This window comes from Chlorocebus sabaeus, chromosome 20, assembly GCF_047675955.1.
Source record: "Chlorocebus sabaeus isolate Y175 chromosome 20, mChlSab1.0.hap1, whole genome shotgun sequence".
NCBI classification, from domain to species: domain Eukaryota; kingdom Metazoa; phylum Chordata; class Mammalia; order Primates; family Cercopithecidae; genus Chlorocebus; species Chlorocebus sabaeus.
In genome coordinates, this window is record NC_132923.1 from 36,308,828 (window position 1) to 36,336,189 (window position 27,362).

The 27,362-nt window shown below is 39.6% G+C and overlaps 1 protein-coding gene and 1 long non-coding RNA gene across 2 annotated transcripts; one reads left to right on the forward strand and one right to left on the reverse strand.

Annotated features, from left to right (window-relative positions):
- Positions 1 to 375: 375 nt before the first annotated feature.
- Positions 376 to 25,276, reverse strand: RTCA (RNA 3'-terminal phosphate cyclase). Its single transcript, XM_007977828.3, has 11 exons — positions 25,011 to 25,276; positions 24,807 to 24,907; positions 23,114 to 23,257; positions 20,623 to 20,746; positions 17,820 to 17,878; positions 16,312 to 16,453; positions 15,556 to 15,680; positions 13,955 to 14,013; positions 6,530 to 6,624; positions 4,957 to 5,061; positions 376 to 748 (listed from the first exon to the last, which is right to left on the reverse strand). Exons 1-11 carry the CDS (start codon positions 25,053 to 25,055, stop codon positions 647 to 649), a joined length of 1,101 nt encoding a protein of 366 aa, XP_007976019.2. The 5' UTR covers positions 25,056 to 25,276; the 3' UTR covers positions 376 to 646.
- Positions 25,277 to 25,319: 43 nt separating this feature from the next.
- Positions 25,320 to 26,324, forward strand: LOC103224371 (uncharacterized). The gene is made up of 3 exons (XR_494107.3): positions 25,320 to 25,428; positions 25,515 to 25,599; positions 26,218 to 26,324. It is a non-coding gene; the product is annotated as an uncharacterized lncRNA (long non-coding RNA).
- The last annotated feature ends 1,038 nt before the right edge of the window (positions 26,325 to 27,362 follow it).

Here is a 27,362-nt window from a genome sequence, read left to right on the forward strand (position 1 = left end):
GATCACGAGGTCAGGAGTTCAAAACCAGACTGACCAACATGGTGAAACCCTGTCTCTACTAAAAATACAAAAATTAGCCGGGCATGGTGGTGTGCGCCTGTAATCCTAGCTACTCAGGAGGCTGAGGCAGTAGAATCGCTTGAACCTGGGGGGTGGAGGTTGCAGAGCACCCCAGCCTGGGCAACAGAGCGAGACTCTGTCTCAAAAAAAAAAAAAGGAAAAAATGTTATTGTTGTCACAGCAAGTACATTTGCATAAAGTTGCCTCATTATACTTCAGATGTGATTTCAGCAGAGATTAGAATTATACCCAAATTACAGATCAAATATATATCCCTGATTTAATTTATTACATAAAAAAGAAAAACGTATTTACTTCAGGTGTAAAGAATATTTTATTTCAATACTTCAATATTGAAATCAGCTATCACACATATCCACCACCTGATTGATACTTCATTGTCCATCTCTCAGGAGATATTCAAAGTGACATTAGTTTGATGAAGCATTCTCAGCAAACCAGAACACTGTACTTCATCTTCAAATTTAAGTCAGATCCTTTAATAAGTTACTTCCTAGTCATTATTTTATAGTATTTATGAAATAGTGCAATACATCAATGAGGTATCATTTAAGAGGCAAATACTCTATAGATTTGGATTTGTCATCCCAATTCCTTGGCATTCAATAATGTAAGTATCTTTAGAGGCATCTTCTTCATCTTCTGATTTCTTCACAATAAATTTAGCCTGAAATCAAAAGAGGAGTATATAAGTAATACAAAGAGAGACGGAGAAAGAGCCCACAACTCCAACTTACGTAGGCAGAGAGTTAATGTCAAGCCCATTTTATTGAAAAAACCTACAGAGACACAAAGATCAAATGATTCATGAGAAATTCAATAGCCTAAAGATAACACATTTCATTGTACAACCAGGGATCTTATTCAGAGGTATACATACCCGTGAGTTTTGTCCAAATATATATGCCTAGGCCCCTTTCATACATACTGCATCAGAAAGCTCAGATATGCAGCTTAGGTAAATATCAACTTTGAAACTTCAACTGGTAATTACAATGCATCTGTATTCCCTACACCCTAAAATTTTTCTAAAACATCTCTACTTTTATCTTGTCAAGTAACAAATTACCCTTTAATTTCTTTACATTTTTTCTTGCTAATTTACTTCCCTAATATATCATTCAAAAGATCCTGTTCAGAGAAGGTATGTGGGGAGGAGGGGCGGTGGTGGTGATTAACATCTTCCTTCATCTTTAATGTAAGGGGCTTAACATCACATTTTTCACTTGGTAACTAAAGTTGGCTTTGAAATATTTTATCTGTATCATTGTATTTTTTGTATGTTTGTTTTTTGTTTATGAGACAGAGTCTTGCTCTGTCACCTAGGCTGCAGTGCAGTGGCATGAACACGGCTCACTGCAGCCCCAACTTCCTGGATTCAAAGGATCCTCCTGCCTCAGCCTCCAGTGTAGCTGGGACCACAGGCACACGTCACCATGCCTGGCTAAGTTTTAATTAATTTTGTTGTAGAGACAGGGTCTCATTTTGTTGCCAGGCTGGTCTCAAATTCCTAGGCTGAAGTAATCCACCTGCGTCAGCTTCCTAAAGTGCTGGGATTACAGGCATGAGCCATTGTGTCTGGCCTATATCACTGTATTTTGAAAACATCATTATTTTTAAAGCAAATGAGATTCATTTTAACAAAACTAAATTCAGAATCAAAATAACTAGCCAGGTGCAGTGGTGCACACCTATAATCCCAGCTATTCTGAGGTGGAAGGACACTTGAGCTCAGGAGGCCAGCCTGGGCAACACAGGAAGACTCCCCACAACTCCCATCAACGTCTTAAAAAAAAAAAAAATCAAAACAATTAAATAGGTTAAGTTTGTGGCAAAAGGATTTCAAATATGCCTAAAATCTTAGGATTCTTGGAAGTACAATTTGGAAACCATCACTCTGGGGCCTTACTGAATGAACAGTAATGTTCACAAATTCTTTCACTTTCGGCATTTTGTGGTAATGTACTGACACAGAGTGGACATTTGAAATTACTGTTGAATGAATAAATGCTGAATTCTGAGCTAGATAACCAAATTATTTAATTAGTAATATACATGTATGCATTTATATATTTTTCTAATTACAAACATTATGTAAATATGAAACACAAGTAGCAGCTATGAAAATCATTTCTAGCCTATACATAAACCTACTTAAAACTACAAATATGTAGACCTGAAAGGAGCATAGCAGGCCTTATCTAGCTGAAGTCTGATTTTACAGATAACTATTTACATTGAGACAAAGAAAGATAAGAAACTTGCCCCAAGTCACCCAGTTATACACAAAAAAGCTGAGCAAGAGACGAGCTATATGCAGGTTCATAGCACTTTCCGTTATGCATACATTTCAAATAACAACTAAGTGTCTACTACATGTAAAGTATTGTAAAAAGTAAAGAATATAATGAATAAAACCAGATCTCTGCTATTAAGGAGATCAATCTATAAGGAGAGACAGACAAGTAACAGTTATAAATACAGCATAAGTAGAATAACAAAAAAATAGAGTTCACACTCTTGACATCAAATACAATTTGCCTTTAATTCCCATTAGTCTTTCCTACAATTCAGCAAACACTTACCTATGTTTCTTAATAACAATTAAAAGTATACATAATTAAGAATCAAACTGGGTGCAGCAGCTCTCAGCTGTAATCACGGCACTCTGGGAAGCTGAGGTGGAAGGATCACTTGAGCCCAGGAGTTCAGGACCAGCCTGGGCAACACAGGGAGATCCGTCTCCAAAAAAAAAAAAAAAAAGCAGGGTGTGGTGGTGCACACCTGCAGTCCTAGCTACTTGATAGGCTAAGATGAAAGGATCACTTGAGCCCAGGAATTCAGGGCTGCAGTGAGCTATGATACTGCCACTGCAATCCAGCCTGGGCAACGGAACAAGACCCTATCTCTCAAAAGAAAAAAAAGAGTCCAGGCGCAGTGGCTCATGCCTGTAATCCCTGCACTTAGGAAGGCTGAGGCAGGCAGATCTCTTGAGGCCAGGAGTTGGAGACCAGCCTAGTCAACATAGTGAAACCCTGTCTCTGCTGAAAAGTACAAAAATTAGCTGGACGTGGTGGCACATGCCTGTAATCCCAGCTAGTCTGGAGGCTGAGGCATGAGAACCACTTGAACCTGGGAGGCAGAGGTTGCCATGAGCCAAGATCGTGCCACTGCACTCCAACCTGGGCTAACAGAGCAAGACTCTATCTTAAGAAAAAAAAAGAGAAAAGAAAAAGGATCATCATACAAATAGGAGTAGGGCAGCAACAGTGGTTTTGTGTTTGGGACACTTCTGTAATGACTAATTTTTAAAATTAGTATGTTACTTTTGTCATTTTAAAAAATGCTTAAGGCTAGGGCTGTGCATGCTGGCTCACACCTGTAATCCTAGTACCTTGGGAGATCAAGGTTGGAGGATTGCTTGAGCCCAGGAGTTCAAGATCAGCCTGGGCAATGTGGCAAGACCCCATCTCTATAAGACATCGAAAAATTAGCCAGGTATGGTGGCATGCTCCTGTAGCCCCAGCTACATGGGAGGCTGAGGTGGGAGGATCATTTGAGAGCCCAGGAGGTTTGTGCCACTGCAATCCAGCCTGGGGAACAGTGTGAGACTCTGTCTCAAAAATAATAATAAAAATGCTTAAGATTAGCACCTTCCCTCATAAAATTGTTATAAATTTTATATTTCATTATAAAATTACATTATAAAGAATAAGCAAAATGGGAAATATGCTACATGTTACTGAAAGAAGCAAGAAATGAAGCTGTATGCATTAACTGCAAAAAATACAAAGAGAAACAATTTTGGAGAAGAGGAAAACACCCAAATGTCAACAGTGGTTTTACCGGCAAGGGGAAATTATGAGAAGGCTTTTCCCCTCTGTTTCCTATAAAGAAATTACATTAGTTTCATGATGAAATATACCTATTGTTTCTTTCAATTAACAATCCAGGCCAAGCACGGTGGCTCACACCTGTAATCCCAGCACTTTGGGAGGCCAAGGCAGGCAGATCGCCTGGAGCTATGAAGTTTGAGACCAGCCTGAGCAACATGGCGAAACCTTGTCTCTACAAAAAATACAAAAATTAGCTGGGTGTGGTGGCATGTGCCTGTAATCCCAGCTACTTGGAAGGCTGAGGCAGGAGAATCACTTGAGCCTGGGAGGCAGAGGTTGCAGTGAGCCGAGATCATGCCATTGCACTCCAGCCTGGGCAACAGAGCGAGACCCTGTCTCAAAAAACAAAAGAAAAAGAAAAGAAAAAGAAAAAAAAAAGAATCCTCTAAGAAAGGTATGAATATGAGCTCATACAATGATAAATCCTTCTTCATTAAAAACTGTATGTCAACTCTACTAAATTTCAGAGGACAGTGAGTAGTAGAGTTTCCACAAATATTCTAGTCTACCAATAGAATCACGAAAATAAAATGTCTAAAATTTTATAGAAATTTTTTATAGCCAACTATGAATCCCTTGTGATTTGATATCATAGTTCACAACAAAACATCTTTACTTACTCTGTAAGGCAGTACCACACAGTGATTATAACATGGGCTTTGCAGTATGCTTTCCCAGGTTTGCTCAAAGCTCAGCTCTGCCATTAAAAATCCATGTGGCCTTGAACAGTGTAATGAATCTCTCTGCCTCACTTTACTCATATTTATAATGGGAATAATAATAAATAGCCACCTAAAATAAATAGTTATGCTGAGGAAGACAGGTGAGATAAATTGCTAAATTAGCTCAGTGCCTGTCAAACAGGAAACAGGGAGAGCAATTATGATTACTATTAAGTTTCCTATTTATTAAAATTTAACGCAAAATTGGCTAAAATAAAAATCTAAATATCAATTTCCCTTTGTGATAGAATACTCACCTTTGCTATTTGTTCAGCAAAATGTATAGCGGTTTGTGTATGGAGTGTAACTGGTCCTGTTTTTATTCTGGAAACTCCATTGGCTAATGCCATGAAAACAATCAGCTATTTAAAAAAGAACAAACAAAAATCTCACATAGTTATAATTCCACTGCTGCCCATAATAAAAATACTACTAGAAATAAAAATTGCTAAACAATAATTTATATTTCTTTAGGTTTCCAGAAGTACTCAGAAGATGACAGAAAACCTATGTTACCCTAAGTCTGTGAGTGGTACAAAAAGGCTTGGTAGCAGCTCTCAACATTGAATTTTTAAAATTAATATTTACAAGTAAAATATAGAACATTAAGTATATTAATTATAGTATATATTAATATATATACTTAGACCAACCATCTCTGCAAGTTGGTATATATAATACTATGTTTATTCTACTCTCTAAAATTACATTTTAACAGCTGAATAGACAGACTAATACTGGGAGTTTATTGGGAGTTTAAAGTAGACCTGAGCAAGAAGGAAGAGATTAGAAATAACAGAAACTGTCTTAAGAAACAGGTCAAGAAATCTCGAGGAATATATTTCTAAATGTGGACACTACTGATTTGGGATGAAGGAGACAAAAGTATGGTAGAAGGAAAATCTATAAACATAAAAGACCATAAAAAAGATATTTGGAAATATTCAATATAATTTCTCACTGTGAGTGAACATGCTACGTTTGAGAGGTCTGCGACATGTCCAAGTGGAGGTACTGACAGGCATAAGGGATATTATGAGCAAGGAGTTAAGGAGAAAGGCCTGGGCTTCGGATATAAAATTGAGAGTTGTCAGCATAAAGACGATACTTAAGCCATGAGACCGGACAAACTAAGAGAGGGAGCAACTACAGAAAAAGAAAACAAGTATAAGCCAAAGTCCAGGGGCTCATCAAAATTTAGAAGTTGGCCGGGCACAGTGGCTCATGGCCCTTAATCTCAAAACTCTGGGAGGCTAAAGTGGGAGAATCACTTGGGCGCCAGAGTTTAAGATTAGCCTGGTCAACATACTGAGACCTCGTTTCTATAAAAATTAACACAAAAAAAAGTTTTAAATTAGCTAGGCATGACAGCATGTGCCTGTAGACCTAGCTACTCAGGAGGCTGAGGCAGGAGGATCACTTGAGACCAGAAGTTTGAGACCAGTCTGGGCAACATAGCAAGACTCTGTCTTCACCAAAAAAAAAAAAAAAAAAAAAGTGTTGAGAAGATGAAAACAATAATCTAGCAAAGGAAACTAGAATGTATGGCCAGTGAGGTAGGAAAATGACAACACTTCAGAAACCAAGGGAAGAAAATACTTCAAGAAGGAAGGAGTGATCAATTGTGCAAAACACTGTAGATAGGCAAAGCTAAAGTAAAATGAGGGCTGAAATTTGAGGACTACAAATCCCAGAATATTTTTTTAAATTACTGAAGTAGGACTTGCTAATTAGTGTCTGAAAGTCAATTATTTAAATTGATATTCAATCTAATTACCACATATTCAAATCTAGCAGGTTAGAGGGTTTTTAACCTAAATGTGTCATTACCTGGTCTTGTAGATACTCGTCCACAGTACCACCATGTCTAAGATTTGCTAATAGCATTTCAGCAGCTTCAATTCCAACTTTGTCTGCATTTACACCTAAAGGTAAGCACAACATTAAAAAAACAAACACACACTAAATTAACTACTAAGAGACAAAAAGTTTGACATATCCCAGTTAGCACTGGTATACAATTTTTAGGCCTCAAAAACCCACTCAGTGCACCTTTTAGAATAAGATCTTTAGTTTTTTTTTTTTTTGTTTGTTTGTTTTTTTTTTTTTGAGACAGAGTCTCACTCTGTCGCCCAGGCTGGAGTGCAGTGGCACGATCTCGGCCACTGCAAGCTCCGCCTCCCGGGCCCACGCCATTCTCCCGCCTCAGCCTCCGAGTAGCTGGGACTACAGGCGCCCGCCACCTCGCCCGGCTAGTTTTTTGTATTTTTAGTAGAGACGGGGTTTCACCGTGTTAGCCAGGATGGTCTCGATCTCCTGACCTCGTGATCCACCCGCCTCGGCCTCCCAAAGTGCTGGGATTACAGGCTTGAGCCACCGCGCCAGGCCAAGATCTTTAGTTATTTAATATTCTCAGTGTTTGGGATACGCAAACACTGAAAATATTTATACCTTTAAATGTACTAGCGGAGGAAAATATAGGCTGCGTTGGTCCTATTTAAAATGTACTACTGTATAAAGCCAGTTTACAAATAAGTTATGACCCTATAATGCTATGCCTCAATTTCAAAGTTTAAAACTTGCAGCCAGGCATGGTGGCTCATGCCTGTAATCCCAGGACTTTAGAAGCTAAGGTGGGAGGATCACTTGAGGCCAGGAGTTCAAGGCTGGCCTGGGCAACATAGCGAGATGCCATCTACCAAACAAACAAACAGACAAACTCCCCTCCCAAATCCCAGAAAAGCGTGTGTGTTACAATTAGTCTACAGGTTAATTCCATCAGAATTAAATAATTTGGCCCAGTGCGGTGGCTCATGCCTATAATCCCAGTGCTTTGGGAAGCCGAGGTGGGTGGATCACTTGAGGTCAGGAGTTTGAGACCAGCATGGCCAAAATGGCAAAATCCTGTCTCTACTAAAAATGCAAAATTTAGCCAGGTGTGGTGGTGCATGCCTGTAATCCCAGATGCTTGGGAGGCTAAGGCAAGGGAATCACTTGAACCTGGGAGGTGGAGGTTGCAGTAAACCGAGATTACGCCACTGCACTTCAGACTGGGTGACACAGCGAGACTCCATCTCAAACAAAAAAAGAATTAAAGAATGTTTTAAAAGTCAGGAAATTATACTTTATGTAAAAAAGAGCATATAACATTATCAGATCAAATATTTTAGAGTTTTATTTCCTCTAAGATTTGAACAGGTATTAGCTTATTTTAAATATAAGTCAGAATATTTACCCTCTTGCCCTACTTCCTATCTCTCCATACATATCCCAAATCTTTGGTACAACACTGAATACAAAATAAGTCTGTCAGAAGTAGTAGAATTCCACATTATTATTTTAAAGTATTTACTCTAAATGAAAAAATTATTGGCTGCAAATGAAAATGTCTTATAAAAAATGAAAATGTGGTTAGTTTTGTTTCTATTTTATATTTGCAAATTTACTGGATTATATCTAACATTTTCCCCAAGGTGGAAATTGTAGAATTTTAACTCTATTTTTCTTTGTTTTTCTTGTCTTCTTTATCTTTTTTATTGTTTAGAGACTAGGTCTCACTACGTTGCCCAGACTGGTCTCGAACTCCTGAACTCAAGTGATCCTCCCGCTTCAGCCTCCCAAAGTGTTAGAATTCCAGGAATATGCCGCCATGTCCAGCAACTCTATTTTTCTTTATAGTAGTCATATTAATAAATTACCTTCTTTATATTATCAATTGGTCAAGTATTTACGTGACTGAATGAAACAGTTTGAAACATGTGCTATGAATCTTGACTTATTAGCCACTGCCGTTTCCTCTTCTAGAAGATGGAGATGATAATAACTATGTTGCAAAGTTGTTATAGAAATTAGAGATAATATTTATAAAGCATCTTTTACCCAGATTAGTACATAAAAAGCTATTAATAATAACACAGGTTGAGTAACCCTTTTCCAAAATGCTTGGGACTAGAAGGTTTCAGATTTTGGATTTTCTTTTTTTTTTTTTTTTTGAGACGGAGTCTCGCTCTGGCTCAGACTGGAGTGCAGTACGCCATTGTCCTGCCTCAGCCTCCCGAGTAGCTGGGACTACAGGCACCCGCCACCTCGCCCGGCTAGTTTTTTGTATTTTTTAGTAGAGACGGGGTTTCACCATGTTAGCCAGGATGGTCTCGATCTCCTGACCTCGTGATCCGCCCGTCTCAGCCTCCCAAAGTGCTGGGATTACAGGCTTGAGCCACCGCGCCCGGCCACCAGATTTTGGATTTTTTAAAAATTTAGAATATTTAGGCCAGGCGCGGTGGCTCATGCCTATAATCCCAGCACTTTGGGAGGTCGAGGCGGGCAGATCACTTGAGACCAGGAATTCAAGACCAGCCTGGCCAACATGCTGAAACCCCATCTCTAGTAAAAATACAAAAATTAGCCAGGCATGGTTGCGTGCGATTATAGTTTTAGCTACTTGGGAGTCTGAGGGATGAGAATCACTTGAACCTGGGAGGCAGAGGTTGTGGTGAGCCAAGATCATGCCACTGCACTCCAGCCTGGGCGACAAAGCAAGATTCGATCTCAAAAAAACAAAAAACAAAAAACAAACAGAGAAATGCCCTGAATTACCACATACACTTAGGGAAGGAAGGAAGATGCTTGCTATAAGTGAGGCAATTTCTATACAAAGGAAATAGAGATTGATTAACCAGAGGCACAATTCATTTTAGCAGATTATTTTACTCCCATGGTAAAGAATATAACTGTAAGACAAGAGTAATGAAAGATCACACAGATACTCAACAATGGAAAGACAAGACATGTTCTGTCTATAATGTAATCACTTAAAGTTGGAAGGGATCCTTAAACATAGATCATGATCATGGTCCAGTATCATTTTTCAGACAAGGAAAGCCCAGAGTCACTATGCATGATAATGACAGGACATGGGACTAAAATTTAGGTCTTCTCACTCTCAGTTTAGTGCTCTCTATCATAACACACTGCCTCAGTCTAAAACAGCGAGATTTTCTCAGACGAAACAAAACCTCACCTTTTTAAAATAAAATTGAAGAATGTTATCGTTAGAAGGATTTTGGAGATTCTCCAGGTTAATCTTCTTGCTCAACAAATAAGAAAACTAAGATCAAAATGGTTTTAGTAACTGAGACAATGATAAAGGCATCACTAGTTACAACTTCCTACCTCTAACACCTATGGTGGTGTTGACAAGCAGCCAATGTTCCTTCTGGTAATAACCCTGAGAAATTAGGATTCAAGGTCTGGTAGTTTTGTTTTGTTTTTTGAGACAGGATCTTGCTCTGCCACCCAGGTTGGAGTGCCGTGGCGTGATCGCGGCTCACTGCAACCTACACCTCCTGGGCTCAAGTGATCCTCCCGCCTCCTGCCTCAGCCTTTGGAGTAGCTGGGACTACAAGCACATGCCACCATGCTCAGGTAATTTTTGTATTTTTTGTAGAGATAGGGTTTTGCCATGTTGCCCAGATTGGTCTTGAGTGCTCGGGCTCAAGTGATCTGCTCACCTTGGCCTCCCAAAGTGCTGGGATTACAGGCATGAGCTACCACGCCCATCCCCTAAATCCAGTAGTTTTCTAGTTAATTTAAATCAGAAATGAAATGGGATCTGGATAAAGGAGGTCATGATATTCTCTCTGAGATCCTTAATATGCAGACAAGCTAGACTGAGAAGACCACAAGTTACTTTTGCATTTGCTAACAACATCTCATTTGACTGATGTCCATGACAGGAAACAAGGAAGGATACCAGGAGGAGTCAGTCAATCTCAGCAGGCATGTTGCTCCCTCCTTTATTCTCTCCTAACACCCTAAGTCTAAAAATAAGTACTGTGAACTCTACAAGTGTTTTATCCAAAGACAACTTCAAAGTACAAGTTGTTTCATGTAATAAAGTGAGAAAAAAAATGCTGACAGAATATTAGAAAATTCTTTTCAGGCCTGGTAAAAAATCCCATGTATTACTGATAAAGTAATGATCCCTTCATGATCAATCTCAGTGCAGCACATTTAAAATTATCATCCACCCTGGCAAACTAACTCTACCCCCTATATTCCTATATTCACAAGAGGTAAAGATATCCAGTTACCTAAGCCAGACATCTGGAAAATCATACTTTACACTGCCTTCCTCACTTCCCATATCCAACTGGCCACCAAATACTGTCCATTCATCTTTGCAAATACTCACCTCCCTAGCCCAGCATTCCTTGGCGCAGGCCCTTACCATTCTGACCTGAATTATAACAAACTCTTATGTTCCCACCTCCAGTATGGCTTTCGTCTACTTCTCTGAATTATCTTTCAAAAACTCTCATATCACATCCCTCCTTAAACGCTTTATATTTCAGGATTAAATGTAAACTCCTAGATATAACATATAGCCTTTCAGAATCTGGCCTGTTGACCTTTCTGTTGTCATCTCTCTCCATTCCCCTACCCAGGCCTATTATCCACTTGCAGTTGCTCACTCAAACACAGAACACTTTTTTTTTGGTGACAGGGTCTCACTCTGTTACCCAGGCTGAAATGCAGTGGTGCAATCATAGCTCATTGCAGCCTTGAACTTCTTAGGATCAAGTAATCCTCCCGCTTCAGCCTCCTGAGCAGCTGGGACTATAGGTGTGAGCCACCATGTGGGGCTAATTTTTAAAAAAAAAAAGTTTTTAAGAGATGGGATCTTGCCATGTTGGCCAGGCTGCTGTCAAACTCCTGGCTCAAGCAATCATCCTGCTTCAGCCTCCCGAGCAGCCTGGACTACAGCTGCATGCCGCCTCACCCAGAATACTTTTGTATGTCAAATTTCTTTGTCCTTCCTCCTTAGCTCTCACTTTTCTATCCAGCCAACTTCAATTTACCCACAGAACCCACTGGAGGACCATTAAATGGCAGAAGCCAGATTTGGGGTCAAGCAGTCCCCAGAAGGATTCACTTTTCTTATCCTGTGTTCCTAGGGTACCCTGGGGATACCACTATCATAGAACTGGTCTGTTTCCTCTGTCAGAATAAGCCAGGAGGCAGGAATCATAGCTATCACTTCTGAATCCCTAGTACACAGTACCTGGCACATTTGGTAACCAGTGATACAAACAAACTCACACTTCTCCCAATGCCTGCTAAGTACTTATTGCTTGTAATATGTCTGCTCCTAGTCTCCGTTTTATATTTGTATTCTCTTTGCTTTTAAAGACTGTTGTAGATAGTGCATGGAGTGGCTCAATATCCACAATGATTCCTCACTGCACCTAATACGTAATTAGTATATGCCAAATACATATTTTAGATCACTATTTCTCTAACTTCAGTATACATTAAAAGTACCTGGAAAGTTTGTTAAAATGGATTCCTTGGCCCCACTCCCACAGATTCTAATTCAATACGTCAGGTAGGCCCCAAAATCTGTATTTCTAACAAACTCCCAGTTGATGCTGACAAGTTTGCCTGTCTGCCAACCACAATTTGAATAGCACAGTTTTAGACAGAATTCATTTATGTATGAGTTCAACTGGAAATGGTGATTTTGTTTATTTTATCAGATTTGATGTCCAACTAGTTCTAGATTTACCAACTGAGCAAACTGAGGAATTCCTAATTTTTTTTTTGCATATAGTACTAATAATGTGGCTACACAGCATAGCTAGGGTAAACATTTTTATTTGTTTATTTATTTTGCAAAGACAAGGTCTCACTATGTTGCCCAGGATAGTCTTGAACTTCTGGTCTCAGTGATCTTCCCACCTCAGTCTCCCAAAGTGCTAGGATTACAGGTGTGTACCACTGTGCCCAGCTTGGTAAGCATTTTTAAAGATGCTACAAAGTAGGAATAAAGCAATCAATGACCACACAAACAACTAGAAGTTCACCTAAAAGTTGCCTGGTTGGTAAAAGTTTAAATATTAACAAACACATGCATGTAAGTATCTTCTCTCTCTAATATGCCAAACCTTAAATTTCCCTTTCACAAAAATATTCAAAATTTTGAAATCACCAATGTAATAACTGATGCAGAGAAGAATCATCAATAGATGTTAAAACCACTGGATGAAAGCTGTTATGGGAGCAAGGTAATCAGATGGCCTCAAAGTCTTGGATCACTAGTTAATTATAAAGGTAAAAGGAACCTTCATAGCAGACAGATCTGCAGGACACACTTCCTTAACCAAGTGATCACATTCAACCTCACCAATAAAGGAGAAACTAACATCATGTGCCCCTGCTGTGATACAGTGGAATGTACACAAAATCACCTATGTAGTATTCTTAATAAAAATGTTTAATCTGAATATATCATGAGACAATCAGACAAATTTAAATTGTGGGAAACTGAGAAAGTGGCCTGGACTCTTAAAAATGTCAGCATCATGAAATGAGCAAAAAAAAAAAAGGTAATGGGAGGATTCTATATTAAAAGAGGGACTAAAGAGACTTGAGAAACAAATGCTATGTGTTCAAAAAAAAAAAAAATCCCACATCGCTCTAAATAATATTTTGGAAACAATTCATTATGTATGAAGCTATCTGGTGTGTCAGAATAAAACAGACAAATTCTTCAGGTGTAAAAATGGTATTATAATTATGTACTGGCTGGGCGCAGTGGCTCAAGCCTGTAATCCCAGCACTTTGGGAGGCCGAGACGAGCAGATCACGAGGTCAGGAGATCGAGACCAGCCTGGCTAACACGGTGAAACCCCATCTCTACTAAAAAAATACAAAAAACTAGCCGGGTGAGGTGGCGGGCGCCTGTAGTCCCAGCTACTCGGGAGGCTGAGGCAGGAGAATGGCATGAACCCGGGAGGTGGAGCTTGCAGTGAGCTGAGATCCGGCCACTGCACTCCAGCCTGGGCGACAGAGCGAGACTCCATCTCAAAAAAAAAAAAAAAAATTATGTACTTATTGTTCTTTGGACATATGTGCTGCAGTATTCAGGGGTGAGACACGGCACCTGCAACTTACATTGAAATGGCTCAGAAATATACACAACAAACTAAATGTTCGTAACTAGTGAATCTAAGAGAAGGCTGTATGGATGACTAGTTGAACTAGTCATTCAACTTTTCCATAAGTTTGAAATTTTTCAAAGTATAAAGGTGGGAGAAAGACTCAAAGTCTGAAAGTGTAATTGACTCTAAAAGAGAATCAATTAACTACATCCTTTTAAACTTGTCCTTCATCATTCTATAACATTCCAATCCTGACAGATGAAAGAATTTTCCAGTAGCATTGGGAACTATGGACCCCCTTCATTTATCTTACCTCGTTTACCAAGCGATGATCCAGCAAACAAACAGCCAGTGGAGGTCTCAGCAATAATTCTATGCAAGAAACAAAGTTATTACTACCTTTACTGTAAATATTCTAAATTTATGCAAATACAACACAGGAGAACAATGGCTATTAAATAGGCAGAACAAAATCTGGGCAGCAAATTGCAAAAGTAAAAATTCTTCATATAGGGTGGCATGATTAACATTGTCTATCTTAATCAGACCACTAGTATCCTTTACCACTTGACCAGAAGTCACACCAGATTCTAGTTCACAGGTTAAGAAATGTCTACCATGCCCCCCAACAAGTTACCATGTCACTAGCACTAAGCAGTACCATTTCACAGGCACACAGTATTATAAAGTGTTTCAGAATCATCTTAAATAAAAAGGTCATTATGCAGAGACTTGGGTATTGTTCTACGGTTTTTAGACAGTATTATCATAAGTAGAGCAAACATTTACTTTAAACCTTTTAATGGAAATTCTGAATGAGAGGATTTGAAACTTAAATATCCAAAAATGGTACTTTTATACTTCAAAAACATCAGTTAAAGAAATTGTACCAATACTTAAATCTACAACTCCTAACTGAATTAACATAATAGTTCTAGTCTGTTTTTGTTTTTTTCTGAGATGGAGTTTCGCTTTGTCGCCAGGCTGGAGTGCAGGGGCGTGATCTCAGCTCACTGCAACCTCTGCCTCCCAGGTGGTCTAAGGGATTCTCCTGCCTCAGCCTCCCAAGTAGCTGGGACTACAGGTGTGCACCACCACGCCCAGCTAATTTTTGTATTTTTAGTAGAGACGGGGTTTCACCATGTTGGCCAGGATGGTCTTGATATCTGGACCTTGTGATCTACCCGCCTCAGCCTCCCAAAGTGCTGGGACTACAGGCGTAAGCCACAGTGCCTGGCCTCTAGTCTGTTTTTAAAAAGCTCTTTGCTATATTTATTTGTGAATTGATTTCACATTTAAAGTATTTCATGCAACTGGAAATATTCTCATAGGACTAGCTTTAAAGCCTTAACTTCTGAGTAAACATTTAAGTTTAATGTAACAATGTAATAAAAGGCAAGTCATCCTCAGAACAAATTCAGAATAATTGTCTTAATTTATCATACTGGTGTTTTAGGTAGGAATGTCCTTAAAAATACAAATTGAGGCCGGGCGCAGTGTTTCATGCCTGTAATCCCAGCACTTTGGGAGGCGGAGGCAGGCAGATCACGAGGTTAGGAGATCAAGACCATCCTGACTAACACGGTGAAACCCCGTCTCTACCAAAAATACAAAAAATTAGCTAGGCGTGTTGTGTTGGTGGGCGCCTGTAGTCCCAGCTACTTGGGAGGTTGAAGCAGAAGAATGGTGTGAACCTGGAAGGCAGAGCTAGAAGTGAGCTGAGATGGTGCCACTGCACTCCAGCCTGGGCGACAGAGCGAGACTCTGCCTCGAAAATAAATAAATATATACATACATACATAAATTGAAACTTCTTAAAACTATAAACTTAAGCAAGAAACCCTACAAATCTTTAATTTAATGAGAATTATTTTAGGGCTCTCAACTAATGTGTAGGAAAAAGTATTGTCTCACATTATTCCATTTCCATTGCCAAATGCTTGGTCTTTGGGTTCTTGAACAGGCTGGATGTTAACATACAAATCCCGGATCTCCTTTCTGATGCATCTAACTGCTGCCGCCGCCATATCTTTTGCTACCTATTTTAGCAAGACAGAAAAATACAATAAAACAATTACTAATTATTCGGAAAATTGTTTTCAAGACTTCAAAGACATATAAAATAATTGGTTGCTTTTACATGCATTATTTAATAACTTGATTTTCAAGAGAGCACTGAATTTTTAAAAACGCTTAAGCAAATTAACTTTATTTTTGTTAATTAATGTATCCATTAATATATGTTTCATCTTTTGTTTTAGGTTCAGGAGGTACATGTGCAGGTTTGTTACATGGGTAAATTACATGTCGCTGAGATCTGGTATGTTAATGATCCCATCACCTAGGTAGTGAACACAGTACCTGACAGTGTTTCAACCCTCACTCCCCTTCCACCCTCCTCCCATTAGCAGTCCCCAGTGTTCCCATCTTTATGTCCATGTGTATTCAATGTGTAGCTTCCACTTATGAGAACATGTGGTATTTGGTTTTCTGTTCCTACATTAATTTGCTTAGGATAATGGCCTCCAGCTGCAGTCATATTGCCACAAAGGACATGATTTCTTTCTTTAAAAAAATGTTAAGTTCTCTCAATAATTTCAAAATTTAATTGACATAATACTTATCAAGACACACATATATTTTATTTCTGAGAACATCTAGACAACTTACTTTAAATGGCAAAACACCAGCAACAAAAGCTCTTCCATATATCTTAGTCACACAGCCACGGTCAGTTAAATTTATAGGGTTCAACTGTTTAACTGGTGACATTCGAACGATCACTTCACCACCCCCTTTTGGGTAATATCCCCTATGAAAAGTATAACAAATGCCCACATAAACTGATTGCATGACAAAAACAAAGCTCAATATTACAATAAAATGACATGTCAATGATATCCAAACATGTAATCCATGGAAAGGTCTAAATATTTTAGATCTGTATTTTGTAAAATTTTACACATTAAAAAACAAAATTTTGTCTGTACAATATGGTAGCCTTGAGATATGTGAAACTATTAAAATTAAATAAAATTTAAAAATCAGCTCCCCAGCTGCATTAGCCATATTTTAAGTGCTTAATAGTCACATTTGGCTAGTGACCACCATGTTGGACAGCACAGATATGGGACATTTCCCTCAATGCAGAAAGTTCTATTTGGCAGTGCTGTTGTAGAATATAAGCTCCTTGAGGGCTAGACTTACCTATATCATTCCCGCTGTTTTCCTGTGCCTAAAACAATGTCTGGCACATAGTAGGTACTCAAATAAATAGATGATAAATATTTAAGTAGCAAAACACTTAAAAAGTTTTAATTCAATTAATTGGTGTCATCTGTTCTACAGCAGATGGTGAGAAGACAGTACTCCTCCCCTCAAAGAGCTCAACATCTGGTAGGGAGATGGCTCCACACACTATCTACTAGAATACAAGTCAGGCTATAAGAAAGGTTACAACATAGGTACAAATATGAATTCTGATTGAGGCACAATCAGAGTTCATAAAGAAGTGTAAGTTTCACGTTGAAAAAAACATAGGATTTCTAACTTTTGGGAGAGCAGGGGAAGAATAACATGAACAAAGACACAGAAGTCCAAAGGCACAAAGCATATTTAAGGAATAACAAGCAAACATATTGTTAGAATATATAACATGTTGAAAGGAGGAGAGGGATGAAGAAGTTAGAAAAGTTAGGGCAAGACTTCAAAGCACTTAAATGTCATACCAAGAAATACGGCCTAGTGATTATGTGGCAGAAGGGAAGCGTTAAAGAGAAATAACCTGAATGCCCAATGTGTTTCTTAGGAAAACAATTCGGATCACATTGTGGAAGAGAATTCGTTTTATGACCCCTTAGTGTTTAGTCCAGTTGTCTACACATAGTGAGCACTTCAGCTGTGCTAGGTCATGAAATAACACTAGATATGAGGGTACCTCGGTGTGAAAATTCCCTTGAAAATATTTTCCCTAGAAATAAATAACCATCATGTGTAGCTGTTCTCAAGTCCCCATGCCCCTGCTGTTCATTATTTTTAAGCCTCAAAGTACAATTATTTCTTACAAGAGATGCAATGTATTAAGTGGGTACCAGAAAGACAGTTCTCTAAGCGTCTAACTTTTCCACTATTTTTAGCATAAGTAATAGATCCTAACATTTAAGAAATAAGCAACTTACCTTGTTTTAATGTCACAATTAAATCTGAAACCAAATTTTTCAACAATTGGCTTGAAGACCTGAAAAAAATCAGTTTTTATCATTAGGTTAATCAGCAATATTCACTAATTTAACAAGTGTATTTATTAAACAAAAGTGCTTTGCTGGCTAGTAATTGGATGCTATAGGTAAACAGTGTTATAAGAATATGTAGGCTAGTTCCATTTTTTCAAATGAAAAAAACTGATATGTAGCTAAATATAAAAGTTTGACATTTATTTAATCAGAGCTGTGCAAGCCTATCTAATGAAAAAAACTAGAACTTAGGATACTTGGTATCAGTGGTTATTCTACTCCAAGGGCCAATACTTCCTAACGCGTCTCAATATAGTACATTTAAGAAATGAGGGGGTATTGGTGAAGAGCATTCCATTCTGCCATCTCAATTTTTTATACAGTTGAAATCTCATTCCACAGACAATGCTTTAACATTATAAACTTATGCATTTTCCTGACATCATGAAATTATTCCTAAACAAAATCTGAATGACTCCATGGCATCCTAGCCTAATTTACTTAACGTTCTCCAATTTTTCATTATTAGGTAATGATCTATCTTATATAATGATAATTACAGTGTATAATGCTCTGTTCAAATACCTTTAACATTTATCTTTAGCTGCATTTTGCAATATTGAATTAGAGTAGTTTCCTTGAAGTCAAATTACTAGGTGGGGAGAGATTAATTTTTATTATACATCCCATCAAACTGACTTTAAAAAGATTATACCATCTATTAGAATGGCAATATTTCAGAGAAAGATGGTGTTTAAGCCTGATGTCTAAGGCAACTCTTTGAGATTTACTCTAGAGATTTACTTATTTCTCTGGGTTGTCTCTTATGTATCCAAGAGGTATGCATGTTATTAACCTTGTTTTGTGGGTTTTTTTAAAGGCAGAAAAAGCTTAACAAATAAAAACCTGAAAATATCAAGTGCTAGGATGGATACAGAACAGCTGGAACCCTCTATTTGATATTTATTTTTATTTTAGAGACGGGGTCTCGCTATGTTACCCAGGCTAGACTCCAGCTTAAGCTCAAGAGATCCTCCCACCTCAGCCTACGAAGTATTAAAGAGCTGGGACCACTGTGCCCACTTCAGCTGGAACTCTCATATAGTACTGGTAATAATGCAAAAAGTGGCCACTTTGGAAGCTAAAATAACCTGGCTATGTATTATAAAGTTAGACATTTGCTTATTGTAACAACCTTACCCAAGAGAAATGAAAATGTACAATCACACAAAAACTTGCATATGAACGTTAACAGTAACTTAATTTATAATTGCCAAAATCTGGAAACACCCAAATGCCTTTCAACAGATGAATGGATACACAAACTGGTACATCCATATATGAGAACCCAACTCAAGTTTTCATTGCAGATATAAGCAACATGGATGAATCTCAAATGTATTATGGAGAGCAAAAAACCCAGACTCAAAGCCTACATACAGTATTATTCCTTATATGACATTCTGAACAAAAGGCAAAACGATGACAGAAAACAGATCAGCAGTTGCCAGGGGCTGAGACTCAGGACTGATTACAAAAATGTATAAGGGAATTTTTTAGAATAATGGAACTATTCTACATTTTGATTGTGGTAGATGGTTCATAACTGTGAATCATATCACTGTCAAAAATCACAGAACTGCATGTTAAAAAGGATGGATTCAATTGAAAATTACACTTTAAAAAATCTGGAAGAAAAAAAAAGATTATAGCACTTTTCTCTCCCACTAGTTATATGAGCATGCCAGTATTTTTTAAATCATTTTTTAAATGTTTGATCCTAGAATGGAAGGGGCTTAATGGAAAAAAAAGTTTGAGTTTTCCTCCAAATCATAATACTTGTATTTATAAAATAACACATCACAATTGATATAATTTCTATCACACTCAAGGTGTTTTTTGTTTTGTTTTGTTTTTTTAAAGTTTTGTTTTTTTTTAAGACAGCATCTTGCTTTATCACCCAGGATGAAGTGCCAACATAGCTCACTGCAAACTCGACCTCCCAGCCTCAAGTGATCCTCCCACCTCAGCCTCCTGAGTAGCTTGGACAGGTGTGCACCACCATGCCTGGCTAATTTTCTGTGTGTGGTGTTTTTTGTTTTTTATTTATTTATTTTTTTTTGTAGAGATGGGATTTCACCATGTTGCCCACGCTGGTCTTGAACTCCTGAGCTCAAGGGATCTGCCTACCTCAGCTTCTCAGAGTGCTAGGATAACAGGTGTGAGCCACTACACCTGAGTTTTTTTAAAAAAAAAATTCACTATAAACACTATTCTAAGATATAACAACAAACTTAAAGTAAACATAATTCCCCACCCCCTACTGCAACAGAACTAGACATATTTGGGAGGCTGAGGTGGGAGGATCCTTTGAGCTCAGGAGTTTAAGACCAGCCTGGGCAACACAGTGAGACATCGACTCTATAAAACAATTTTTTAAAAATTGGCTGGGTGTGTGTCTGTAGTCCCAGCTACTTAGGAGGTCACGATAGGAGGACTGTTTAAGCTCAGGAGGTTGAGTCTGCAGTGAGCTGTGATCATGCAACCATACTCCAGCCTTGGCGACAGCACTGTCTCAAAAACAAAAAGAAAGAAAGAAAAGACGCCATGAAGAGATAAAGAAGAAAAAAGAAACCATGAAGAGATAAACAAGAAACTCACAAAAAAACACTCAAGATATATTTAAATAGAGAATGGAGACTCAGAAGCATGTATGAGATCTTAGTTTGTCAACAACAAAAGCCCTTACCATCACTGTATAATCAATCTGTGGTGCCATTTCAGCATTAGTTCCACCTTTCAAATGAAGTTCTGATGGAGAAGCAGCAAAGAGAACACACGGCATTGAGACCTGCATCAAGAGGCACACACTCCTAAGAAGAAGGCAGAAGGGGCTTATTTTCATTTTCTTTTCTGCATTTTCTTTTCAAACTCTTAAATAAGTTATATTATTGTTCATCACTACTAATTGAAGCACAGACAACTGTGAAGGCAGGTATATGCCACTGAGTTTCTAGTTAAAAACCATTTTAGTGTCTGAATAGTAAAATCCTGAATTTTAAAGAAAGACCGTATTTCACCATAGAAAAAAACAGCGTTAAATGATAACCAAACTTGGGTCTGAATCTTCAACTAAACACATTAGCTGTGTGACCTTGGGTAAGTTCTGATACTTTTCTTTATATTACAAAAAAGTAAAAAAGAAAAAAAATTTAAAATAAAACCTTCTTCAAAAGTTTTACAAAAGAATTCTTGAAACTAGCAGTTTATGAAAATGCTTTCAAAATAGTCAAGGTCTGAATTGATTATATATGAGTTGTTACTATATAACAAGGTACTGTTCCAGGTATAAAGTTAAGATATAGTTCCTATCATTGTGGAGTTCATATGATAGAATAATATTTTACGCAGCCATAAAAGAGAATGAGTTCATGTCCTATGCAGGGACATGGATGAAGCGGAAACCATCATTCTCAGTAAGCTAATACAGGAACAGAAAACCAAATGCTGCATGTTTTCACTCATAAGTGGGAGCTGAACAATGAGAACACATGGACGCAGGGAAGGGAAAATCACACACCGGGGCTTGTTGCAGGGTGGGGGGCAAGGGGAGGGAGAGCACTAGGACAAATACCTAATGCATGCAAGGCTTAAAACCTAGATGACCGGTTGATGGGTGCAGCAAACCACCATGGTACATGTGTACATATGTGATAAACCCGCACATTCAGGACAAGTATCCAGAACTTAAAGTATAATAAATAAGATAAAAATAAAAGAATAATACTTTATAAAGAGTGACAGCTTGGCTGGGTGTGGTGGTTCATGCCTGTATCCCAGCACTTTGGGAGATGCAGGTGGGATGATCACTTGAGCCCAGGAGTTCAAAACCAGTCTGGGCAACATAGTGAGAATCCATCTGTACAAAAAATTAAAAAATTAACCAGGCATTGTGGTGCACACCTGTACTCTCAGCACTTTGGGAGGATCGCCTGAGCCCGAGAGGTCAAGGCTACAGTGAGCCATGATCATGCCATTGCACTCCAGCCTGGGAGACCAAAAAAAAAAAAAAAAAAAAAAGACTAACAGCTAAATATTTCACATGGAAAAGTTTTAGTGAAGTAATGCTTGCTTTACTTGCTTGTTTGGTCCTTATAGTCAAATAATGTGAGAAATCACAAGAAATAGTTATGTAACATGATGAATGTTATAAAGTGAAACATTTGGTCATTAGCTTTTCTTTGAGACAGGGTTTCCTTCCATTACCCAGGCTGGAGTGCAGTGGCACAATCTCAGCTCACTGCACCTTCTACCTCCGAGGCTCAAGCCTCAGCTTCCCAAGTAGATGGGACTACTGGCATGTACTACCATGCCCAGTTAATTTATATATGTGTGTGTGTGTGTGTGTATGTGTGTATCTATGTGTGTATATATAGGTGTATATACATGTGTGTTTGTGTGTGTGTGTGTGTGTGTGTGTGTGTGTGTATATATATATATATATTTTTTTTTTTTGTAGAGATGGGGTTTTGCCATGTTGCCCAGGCTGGTCTCAAATTCATGAGCTCAAGTGATCCACCCACCTCTGCCTCCCAAAGTGCTGGGACTATAGGCATGAGCCACCGCACTTGGCCTGGTTGTTTCTGAATGAGCCATTATCTCCCTTCTCTAAAGTTAAGTGAAAGCAATCATATTCATAAGTAATTTGAAAGGGAATTCGACATAGGCTCCTACCTACTAAAAGACAGATCTTTAACTTACTTACACAATGATGCTTAAGTATTCAACTGGGATATCTCTATCAGTAATAATGAATTTCATTAATTCAATAAATATTTATTGGACAGGTGTGGTGGCTCACATTTGTAATCCCCAAACTTTGGGAAGCCAATGTGGGTGGATTGCTTGAGTTCAGGAATTCAAGACCAGCTGAAAAACATGGCGAAACCTTGTCTCTTCAAACAATACAAAAATTAGCTGGGCATGGTGGTGTGTGCCTATGGTCCCAGCTACTCAGGAGGCTGAGGTGGGAGGACCTGTTGGGCCCAGGAGTTACAGCTTACAGTGAGCAGTGATTGTACCACTGCACCTCGGCCTGGGCAAGAGGGATACCTTGTCTCAAAAAAATAAAACATAAAAGTAGGGAAACAAGCTCATAGACATTAAGCAACTTGCCCAGAAAGTGGCAAAACCTGGACTTAAATCCAGGTTACTTAAATGGAATATTAAGTGATACATACCCTGCTGTCTTGGTATCTGCTGTGTGGATTCCACCTTTGATCTTCTCTGGTGTAAAGGTTATTTCTGTTGAGCCAATTTCTGCCCCCTCCAGTCGCCCATCACACAAATCTCGAATCATTTCCAGTCCAGATAAATGTTGAGGCCTTCAGGTCATAATACTGCATCAAAACGTGTGCATTCAGACTGCCTATATCCCCACATTTTATGACAAATTTATAAAACTGCAATGGCAAGAAAACAGCAAGGTCTAACCACAGTAAGTGCCACATCTTCAGTGTCAGCTTCCTTTTGGGTTTTTACGCACCTAGACCACCTGCTAGTAGGTATCATTTTAACACTTCCTTAAAGACCAGTTATTTCTAACTATAAATGCATACCCTGATATATTGTTGCAAATTAGAAGTGTGCAAAAGAAGAAAACTAATAGTTATTTCAGCGCCACCAGTCTCGCTTGCACTTGACTGAATAATCTATGGTGCCTGTATGGGCTGAACTGTGTCCCCCCTAAATTCATATGCTGAGACTCTAACCCTCCACATCTCAGAATATGACTATATTTGGAGATAGAGCCTTTAAAGAGATAATTAAGTTAAAATAAGGCCATCATACAATCTTACTGGTGACCTTATTTTAAAAAAGAAAAAGGAAAAACTAGGACATACAGAGACGCTAGGGGTAAGGTGCACAGAGGAACCACCATGTGGAGAGGCAAAAACACAGGCCTGGAGCAGATCCTTTTCTCATGGCTCTCAGAGGAAACTAACCTTGTCAGGACCTTGGTCTTGGATTTCCAGCCTCCAGAACTGTGTGGAAATAAATTTCTGTTGTTTAAGCCCCACTCCGTGTGTGGCATTTTGTTATGGCAGCCTTAGCAAACTAATGCAACACCTACAGCCTAATGAATTGGATTCCCCTGTTGGTGAACTGGAGGGCTGCAAACAACTATGACAAAGGCAATTAACATTAACATACATCAGTAATTGCCTTTTGGTAATTTCAAAACTGTAGACAAAAGACTGAGCTCGCCGATTTATTAAAATGTAATAAATACAGAATACATACAAAGCAATCAGTGCGGCTTCAAACCTGGGTCCTCTTCTAACAGGTGCATGTACCTGAAACTCAACTAGTGGCATGCCCAGCTACCCAGACAGAAGAAATAAGGTCAAGTGTCAAGGTGTTTCCCTCTCCACAACAGATAATTCTGGTCGTAACAGCTCTCTGGAGGTATGAATGAAAGCTGGAATAACACATCTCAGGATCCTTTACTGTTTTATGATTCTAAAACTGGCAGCAGCACAGAATGCACTAGTTAAAAAAATAGGGTTTCCTCTGGCCTCACAAGTATTTCTGCCCTATCTATCTTGCCCGCTCATACGTGCTATTCGGATATTTGGAATGCCTGGTGAGGTGGGAAAACATTTTAAAAGCTAGCTCTTTAGCAAATGAGACTATTTTAGCCAAACAGAGAAAACTCGAAACCATTTATAAACTCACCCCTCGAGGCTTTCAAGATCTTACAACCCAGGCCACCGCCCAGGCAGAGCGTCCCCGCCCTGGATCGCCCATACCTGCGTCCGGGACCTTCTGGGTTCTACCACTCGGACTCCCGATGCCCCAGCCCGTCAGCCCGACCCCCCCACCCCGCATCCCCCAACTTCACAGCCCAAGTCTCCCTCCAGCCAGATTTACCTCAGGCCTGGCGTGCTCCGGCCGGCTCGGATCTTCTGCACCCGCAAGGGGAGGCCCAGGAGACAGCTCAAGGCCGTAGAGACTCTCAGGATCTGGCCGCCCTACAAAGGGTGGGGTACAGGGAGAAGAGACGTAAGCACACCGGTGGAGAGAGCTGCCCTCCTTAGTCTGGCTGCAGCCCCGGCCGCTTCGCTCTGCACTCACCCCTTCCATGATGCTGCCATCGACCTCAAACCGCGGCCCCGCCATGGGGGGCACCCTGGGGCCCAGCCCGCAGCGACAAAGCCTCCGCCGGAGCGGGAGAAAGAAGAGACGTTGGCTCCCGCCCAGTAGTTCAGAAATCTCGGTTCACGCCTGGGGCTGCAGGATCCTGGCGAAAAAGCGGAAGAAGCGGCGCCTCTCGGGACACCGGAGTCAGCAGAAACGAACCCCTGGGTTCGCCCAGGTCTGCAGTCGGTGCGCATGCGCATAGCTCGGCTTAAAGGCGCCGAGCCGGGAACACCGCGGTCAGGGCGAGGAAGCTGTAGGAGAGGTGAGGTGACTGTGGCAAAGGTGCCCAGGAGCCCTGAAAGACTTGTGCTTTGGACACAGCAAAATCTGCAGGTTGCAGAAAGTCTAAACTGTAAGATAATTCCTCCAGTTATGCCGCAGGCTTGTGCTTTATCTCTGTTTTGTGGGTAAATATGTGTTTATATCTGTTTTCTCGAGGATCCTGGCATACCCCGAGATGCCGACTTTTAGAGCTGAAGATGCAAGATCGGGACCCTGCGATGCACCGACCACCTTCTCTCTGGTTGGCTTTCCCTTCACTATACCTGTCTCTCGAAGTGTGTGCGCCCTGTTCCATTGATAGTCTTAACCTTTCGTTCCTCGCTGCGTGTTTGTGTATGCGGAGTGTGTTATCTTTGTTTCTAGGGTGACACACCATTTATTTGAGGGGCAGGCAGGGCAGAATCACTAGTTCAATACTCTGAAAAGCTAAAGTTATGCCATTTTGCTTGAGAGTGAGTGTGAGCTCTTGCCTCCGAGGAACAGTGCAGCTGACAGTTCACCTCAGGCGAGGGCAGAAGCAACAGCCAGCTTCTCGGTTCTGCCTGTGGCTCAGTTCCTACATAATTGAGTACCAAATAACATGTAAACCTCTAGGGAAGCAAAAAAGAGTAAGTCAGCTTCTACCCCCGAAGTTATTGGAGGTATAATGGAGAGACTGAGACGTAATCAATTACAATGTCATCCTCAGTAATAATAATAAACATGTACTGTGTCTATTTACAGTTTATTATGGGGACAATTGCAATATATTAATAATATTCTCTAACAATAACAGGCAACATTTATTGAGCACTTAGGTGTTGTGCACTGCATGCATTCACAACATGATAAAGTACTTACTGTTTTTACTGTTTTACAGCTTCCTGTGTTAAACCATTTGCTGCAAGATCACACAATTTTAACTAGAAGACTAAGATGTGAACCTGGGTGGTCTGATGTGAACACCAACACTGTGCTGCTTTGCGACAGAGAATGTTTTAGGGAACACACAGACTATGTACTTAACCAAATCTGGAATTTGCCATAAAATATTAATCAGAGAAGTAATAATATTTGCATTTTAGAATGAAGGCTTTGGCAGTATGAGGAGGGTAAATAAGAGGCTTAAGAGCCTGAAGGGAGAAACACCAATGATGCAATTATCCAGCAAGAGATAATGAGAAGTTGAAGTAAGGCAATGATGGTAGGGATGGAATATAAAAAAGCTATACCCCATCTGACATCTTTATTGGGGAAACCCGCCCCCAATATTTCAACGTAGGTTCTTTCTATTTTCCATAAGTGTCGGCCAACTGAGAAATAAAGAGAGACAGTATAAAGAGATGAATTTTACAGCTGGGCTGCCGGGGGTGACATCACATATTGGTAGGACCGTGATGCCCGCCTGAGTCTCAGACCAGCAAATTTTTATTAAGGGTTTCAAAAGGGGAGGGAGTGTAAGAACAGGGAGTAGGTACAAAGATCACATGCTTCAAAAGGCAAAAAGCAGAACTACTAGTAAGGGCCTAACAAAGATCACATCCTTCTGAGGGAACAGGACAAAAGGCAAAAGCAGAACTACTGTTAAGGGTCCAACAAAGATCACAAGGCAAAGGGCAAAAGCAGAACTGCTGATAAGGGTCTATGTTCAGTGGTGCATGTATTGTCTTGATAAATATCTTAAATAACAGAAAACAGGGTTCAAGAGCAGAGAACTGGTCTGACCACAAATTTACCAGGGCAGAGTTTTTCCCCACCCTAGTAAGCCTGAAGGTACTGCAGGAGACCAGGGCATCTCTCAGTCCTTACCTCAACTGCATAAGACAGACATTCCTAGAGCGGCCGTTTATAGACCTCCCCCCAGGAATGCATTCCTTTCCCAGGGTACTGATATTAATATTCCTTGCTAGGAAAAGAATTTAGCAATATCTCTCCTACTTGCACATCCATTTATGGCTCTCTGCAAGAAGAAAAATATGGTTCTTTTTGCCTGACCCCGCAGGCAGGCAGACCTTATAGATGTCT

Bases quoted from the DNA above. Each gene is read 5' to 3' on its own strand.
- RTCA (XM_007977828.3), bottom strand. From the start codon at position 25,055: ATGGCGGGGCCGCGGTTTGAGGTCGATGGCAGCATCATGGAAGGG. The intron at 23,258-24,806 runs GTAAATCTGGCT...TATGACCTGAAG, and splicing joins CGGAGCACGCCAGGCCTGAG to GCCTCAACATTTATCTGGAC. The intron at 6,625-13,954 runs GTAAGATAAATG...GCTTACCTTTAG, and splicing joins ATCATCGCTTGGTAAACGAG to GTGTAAATGCAGACAAAGTT.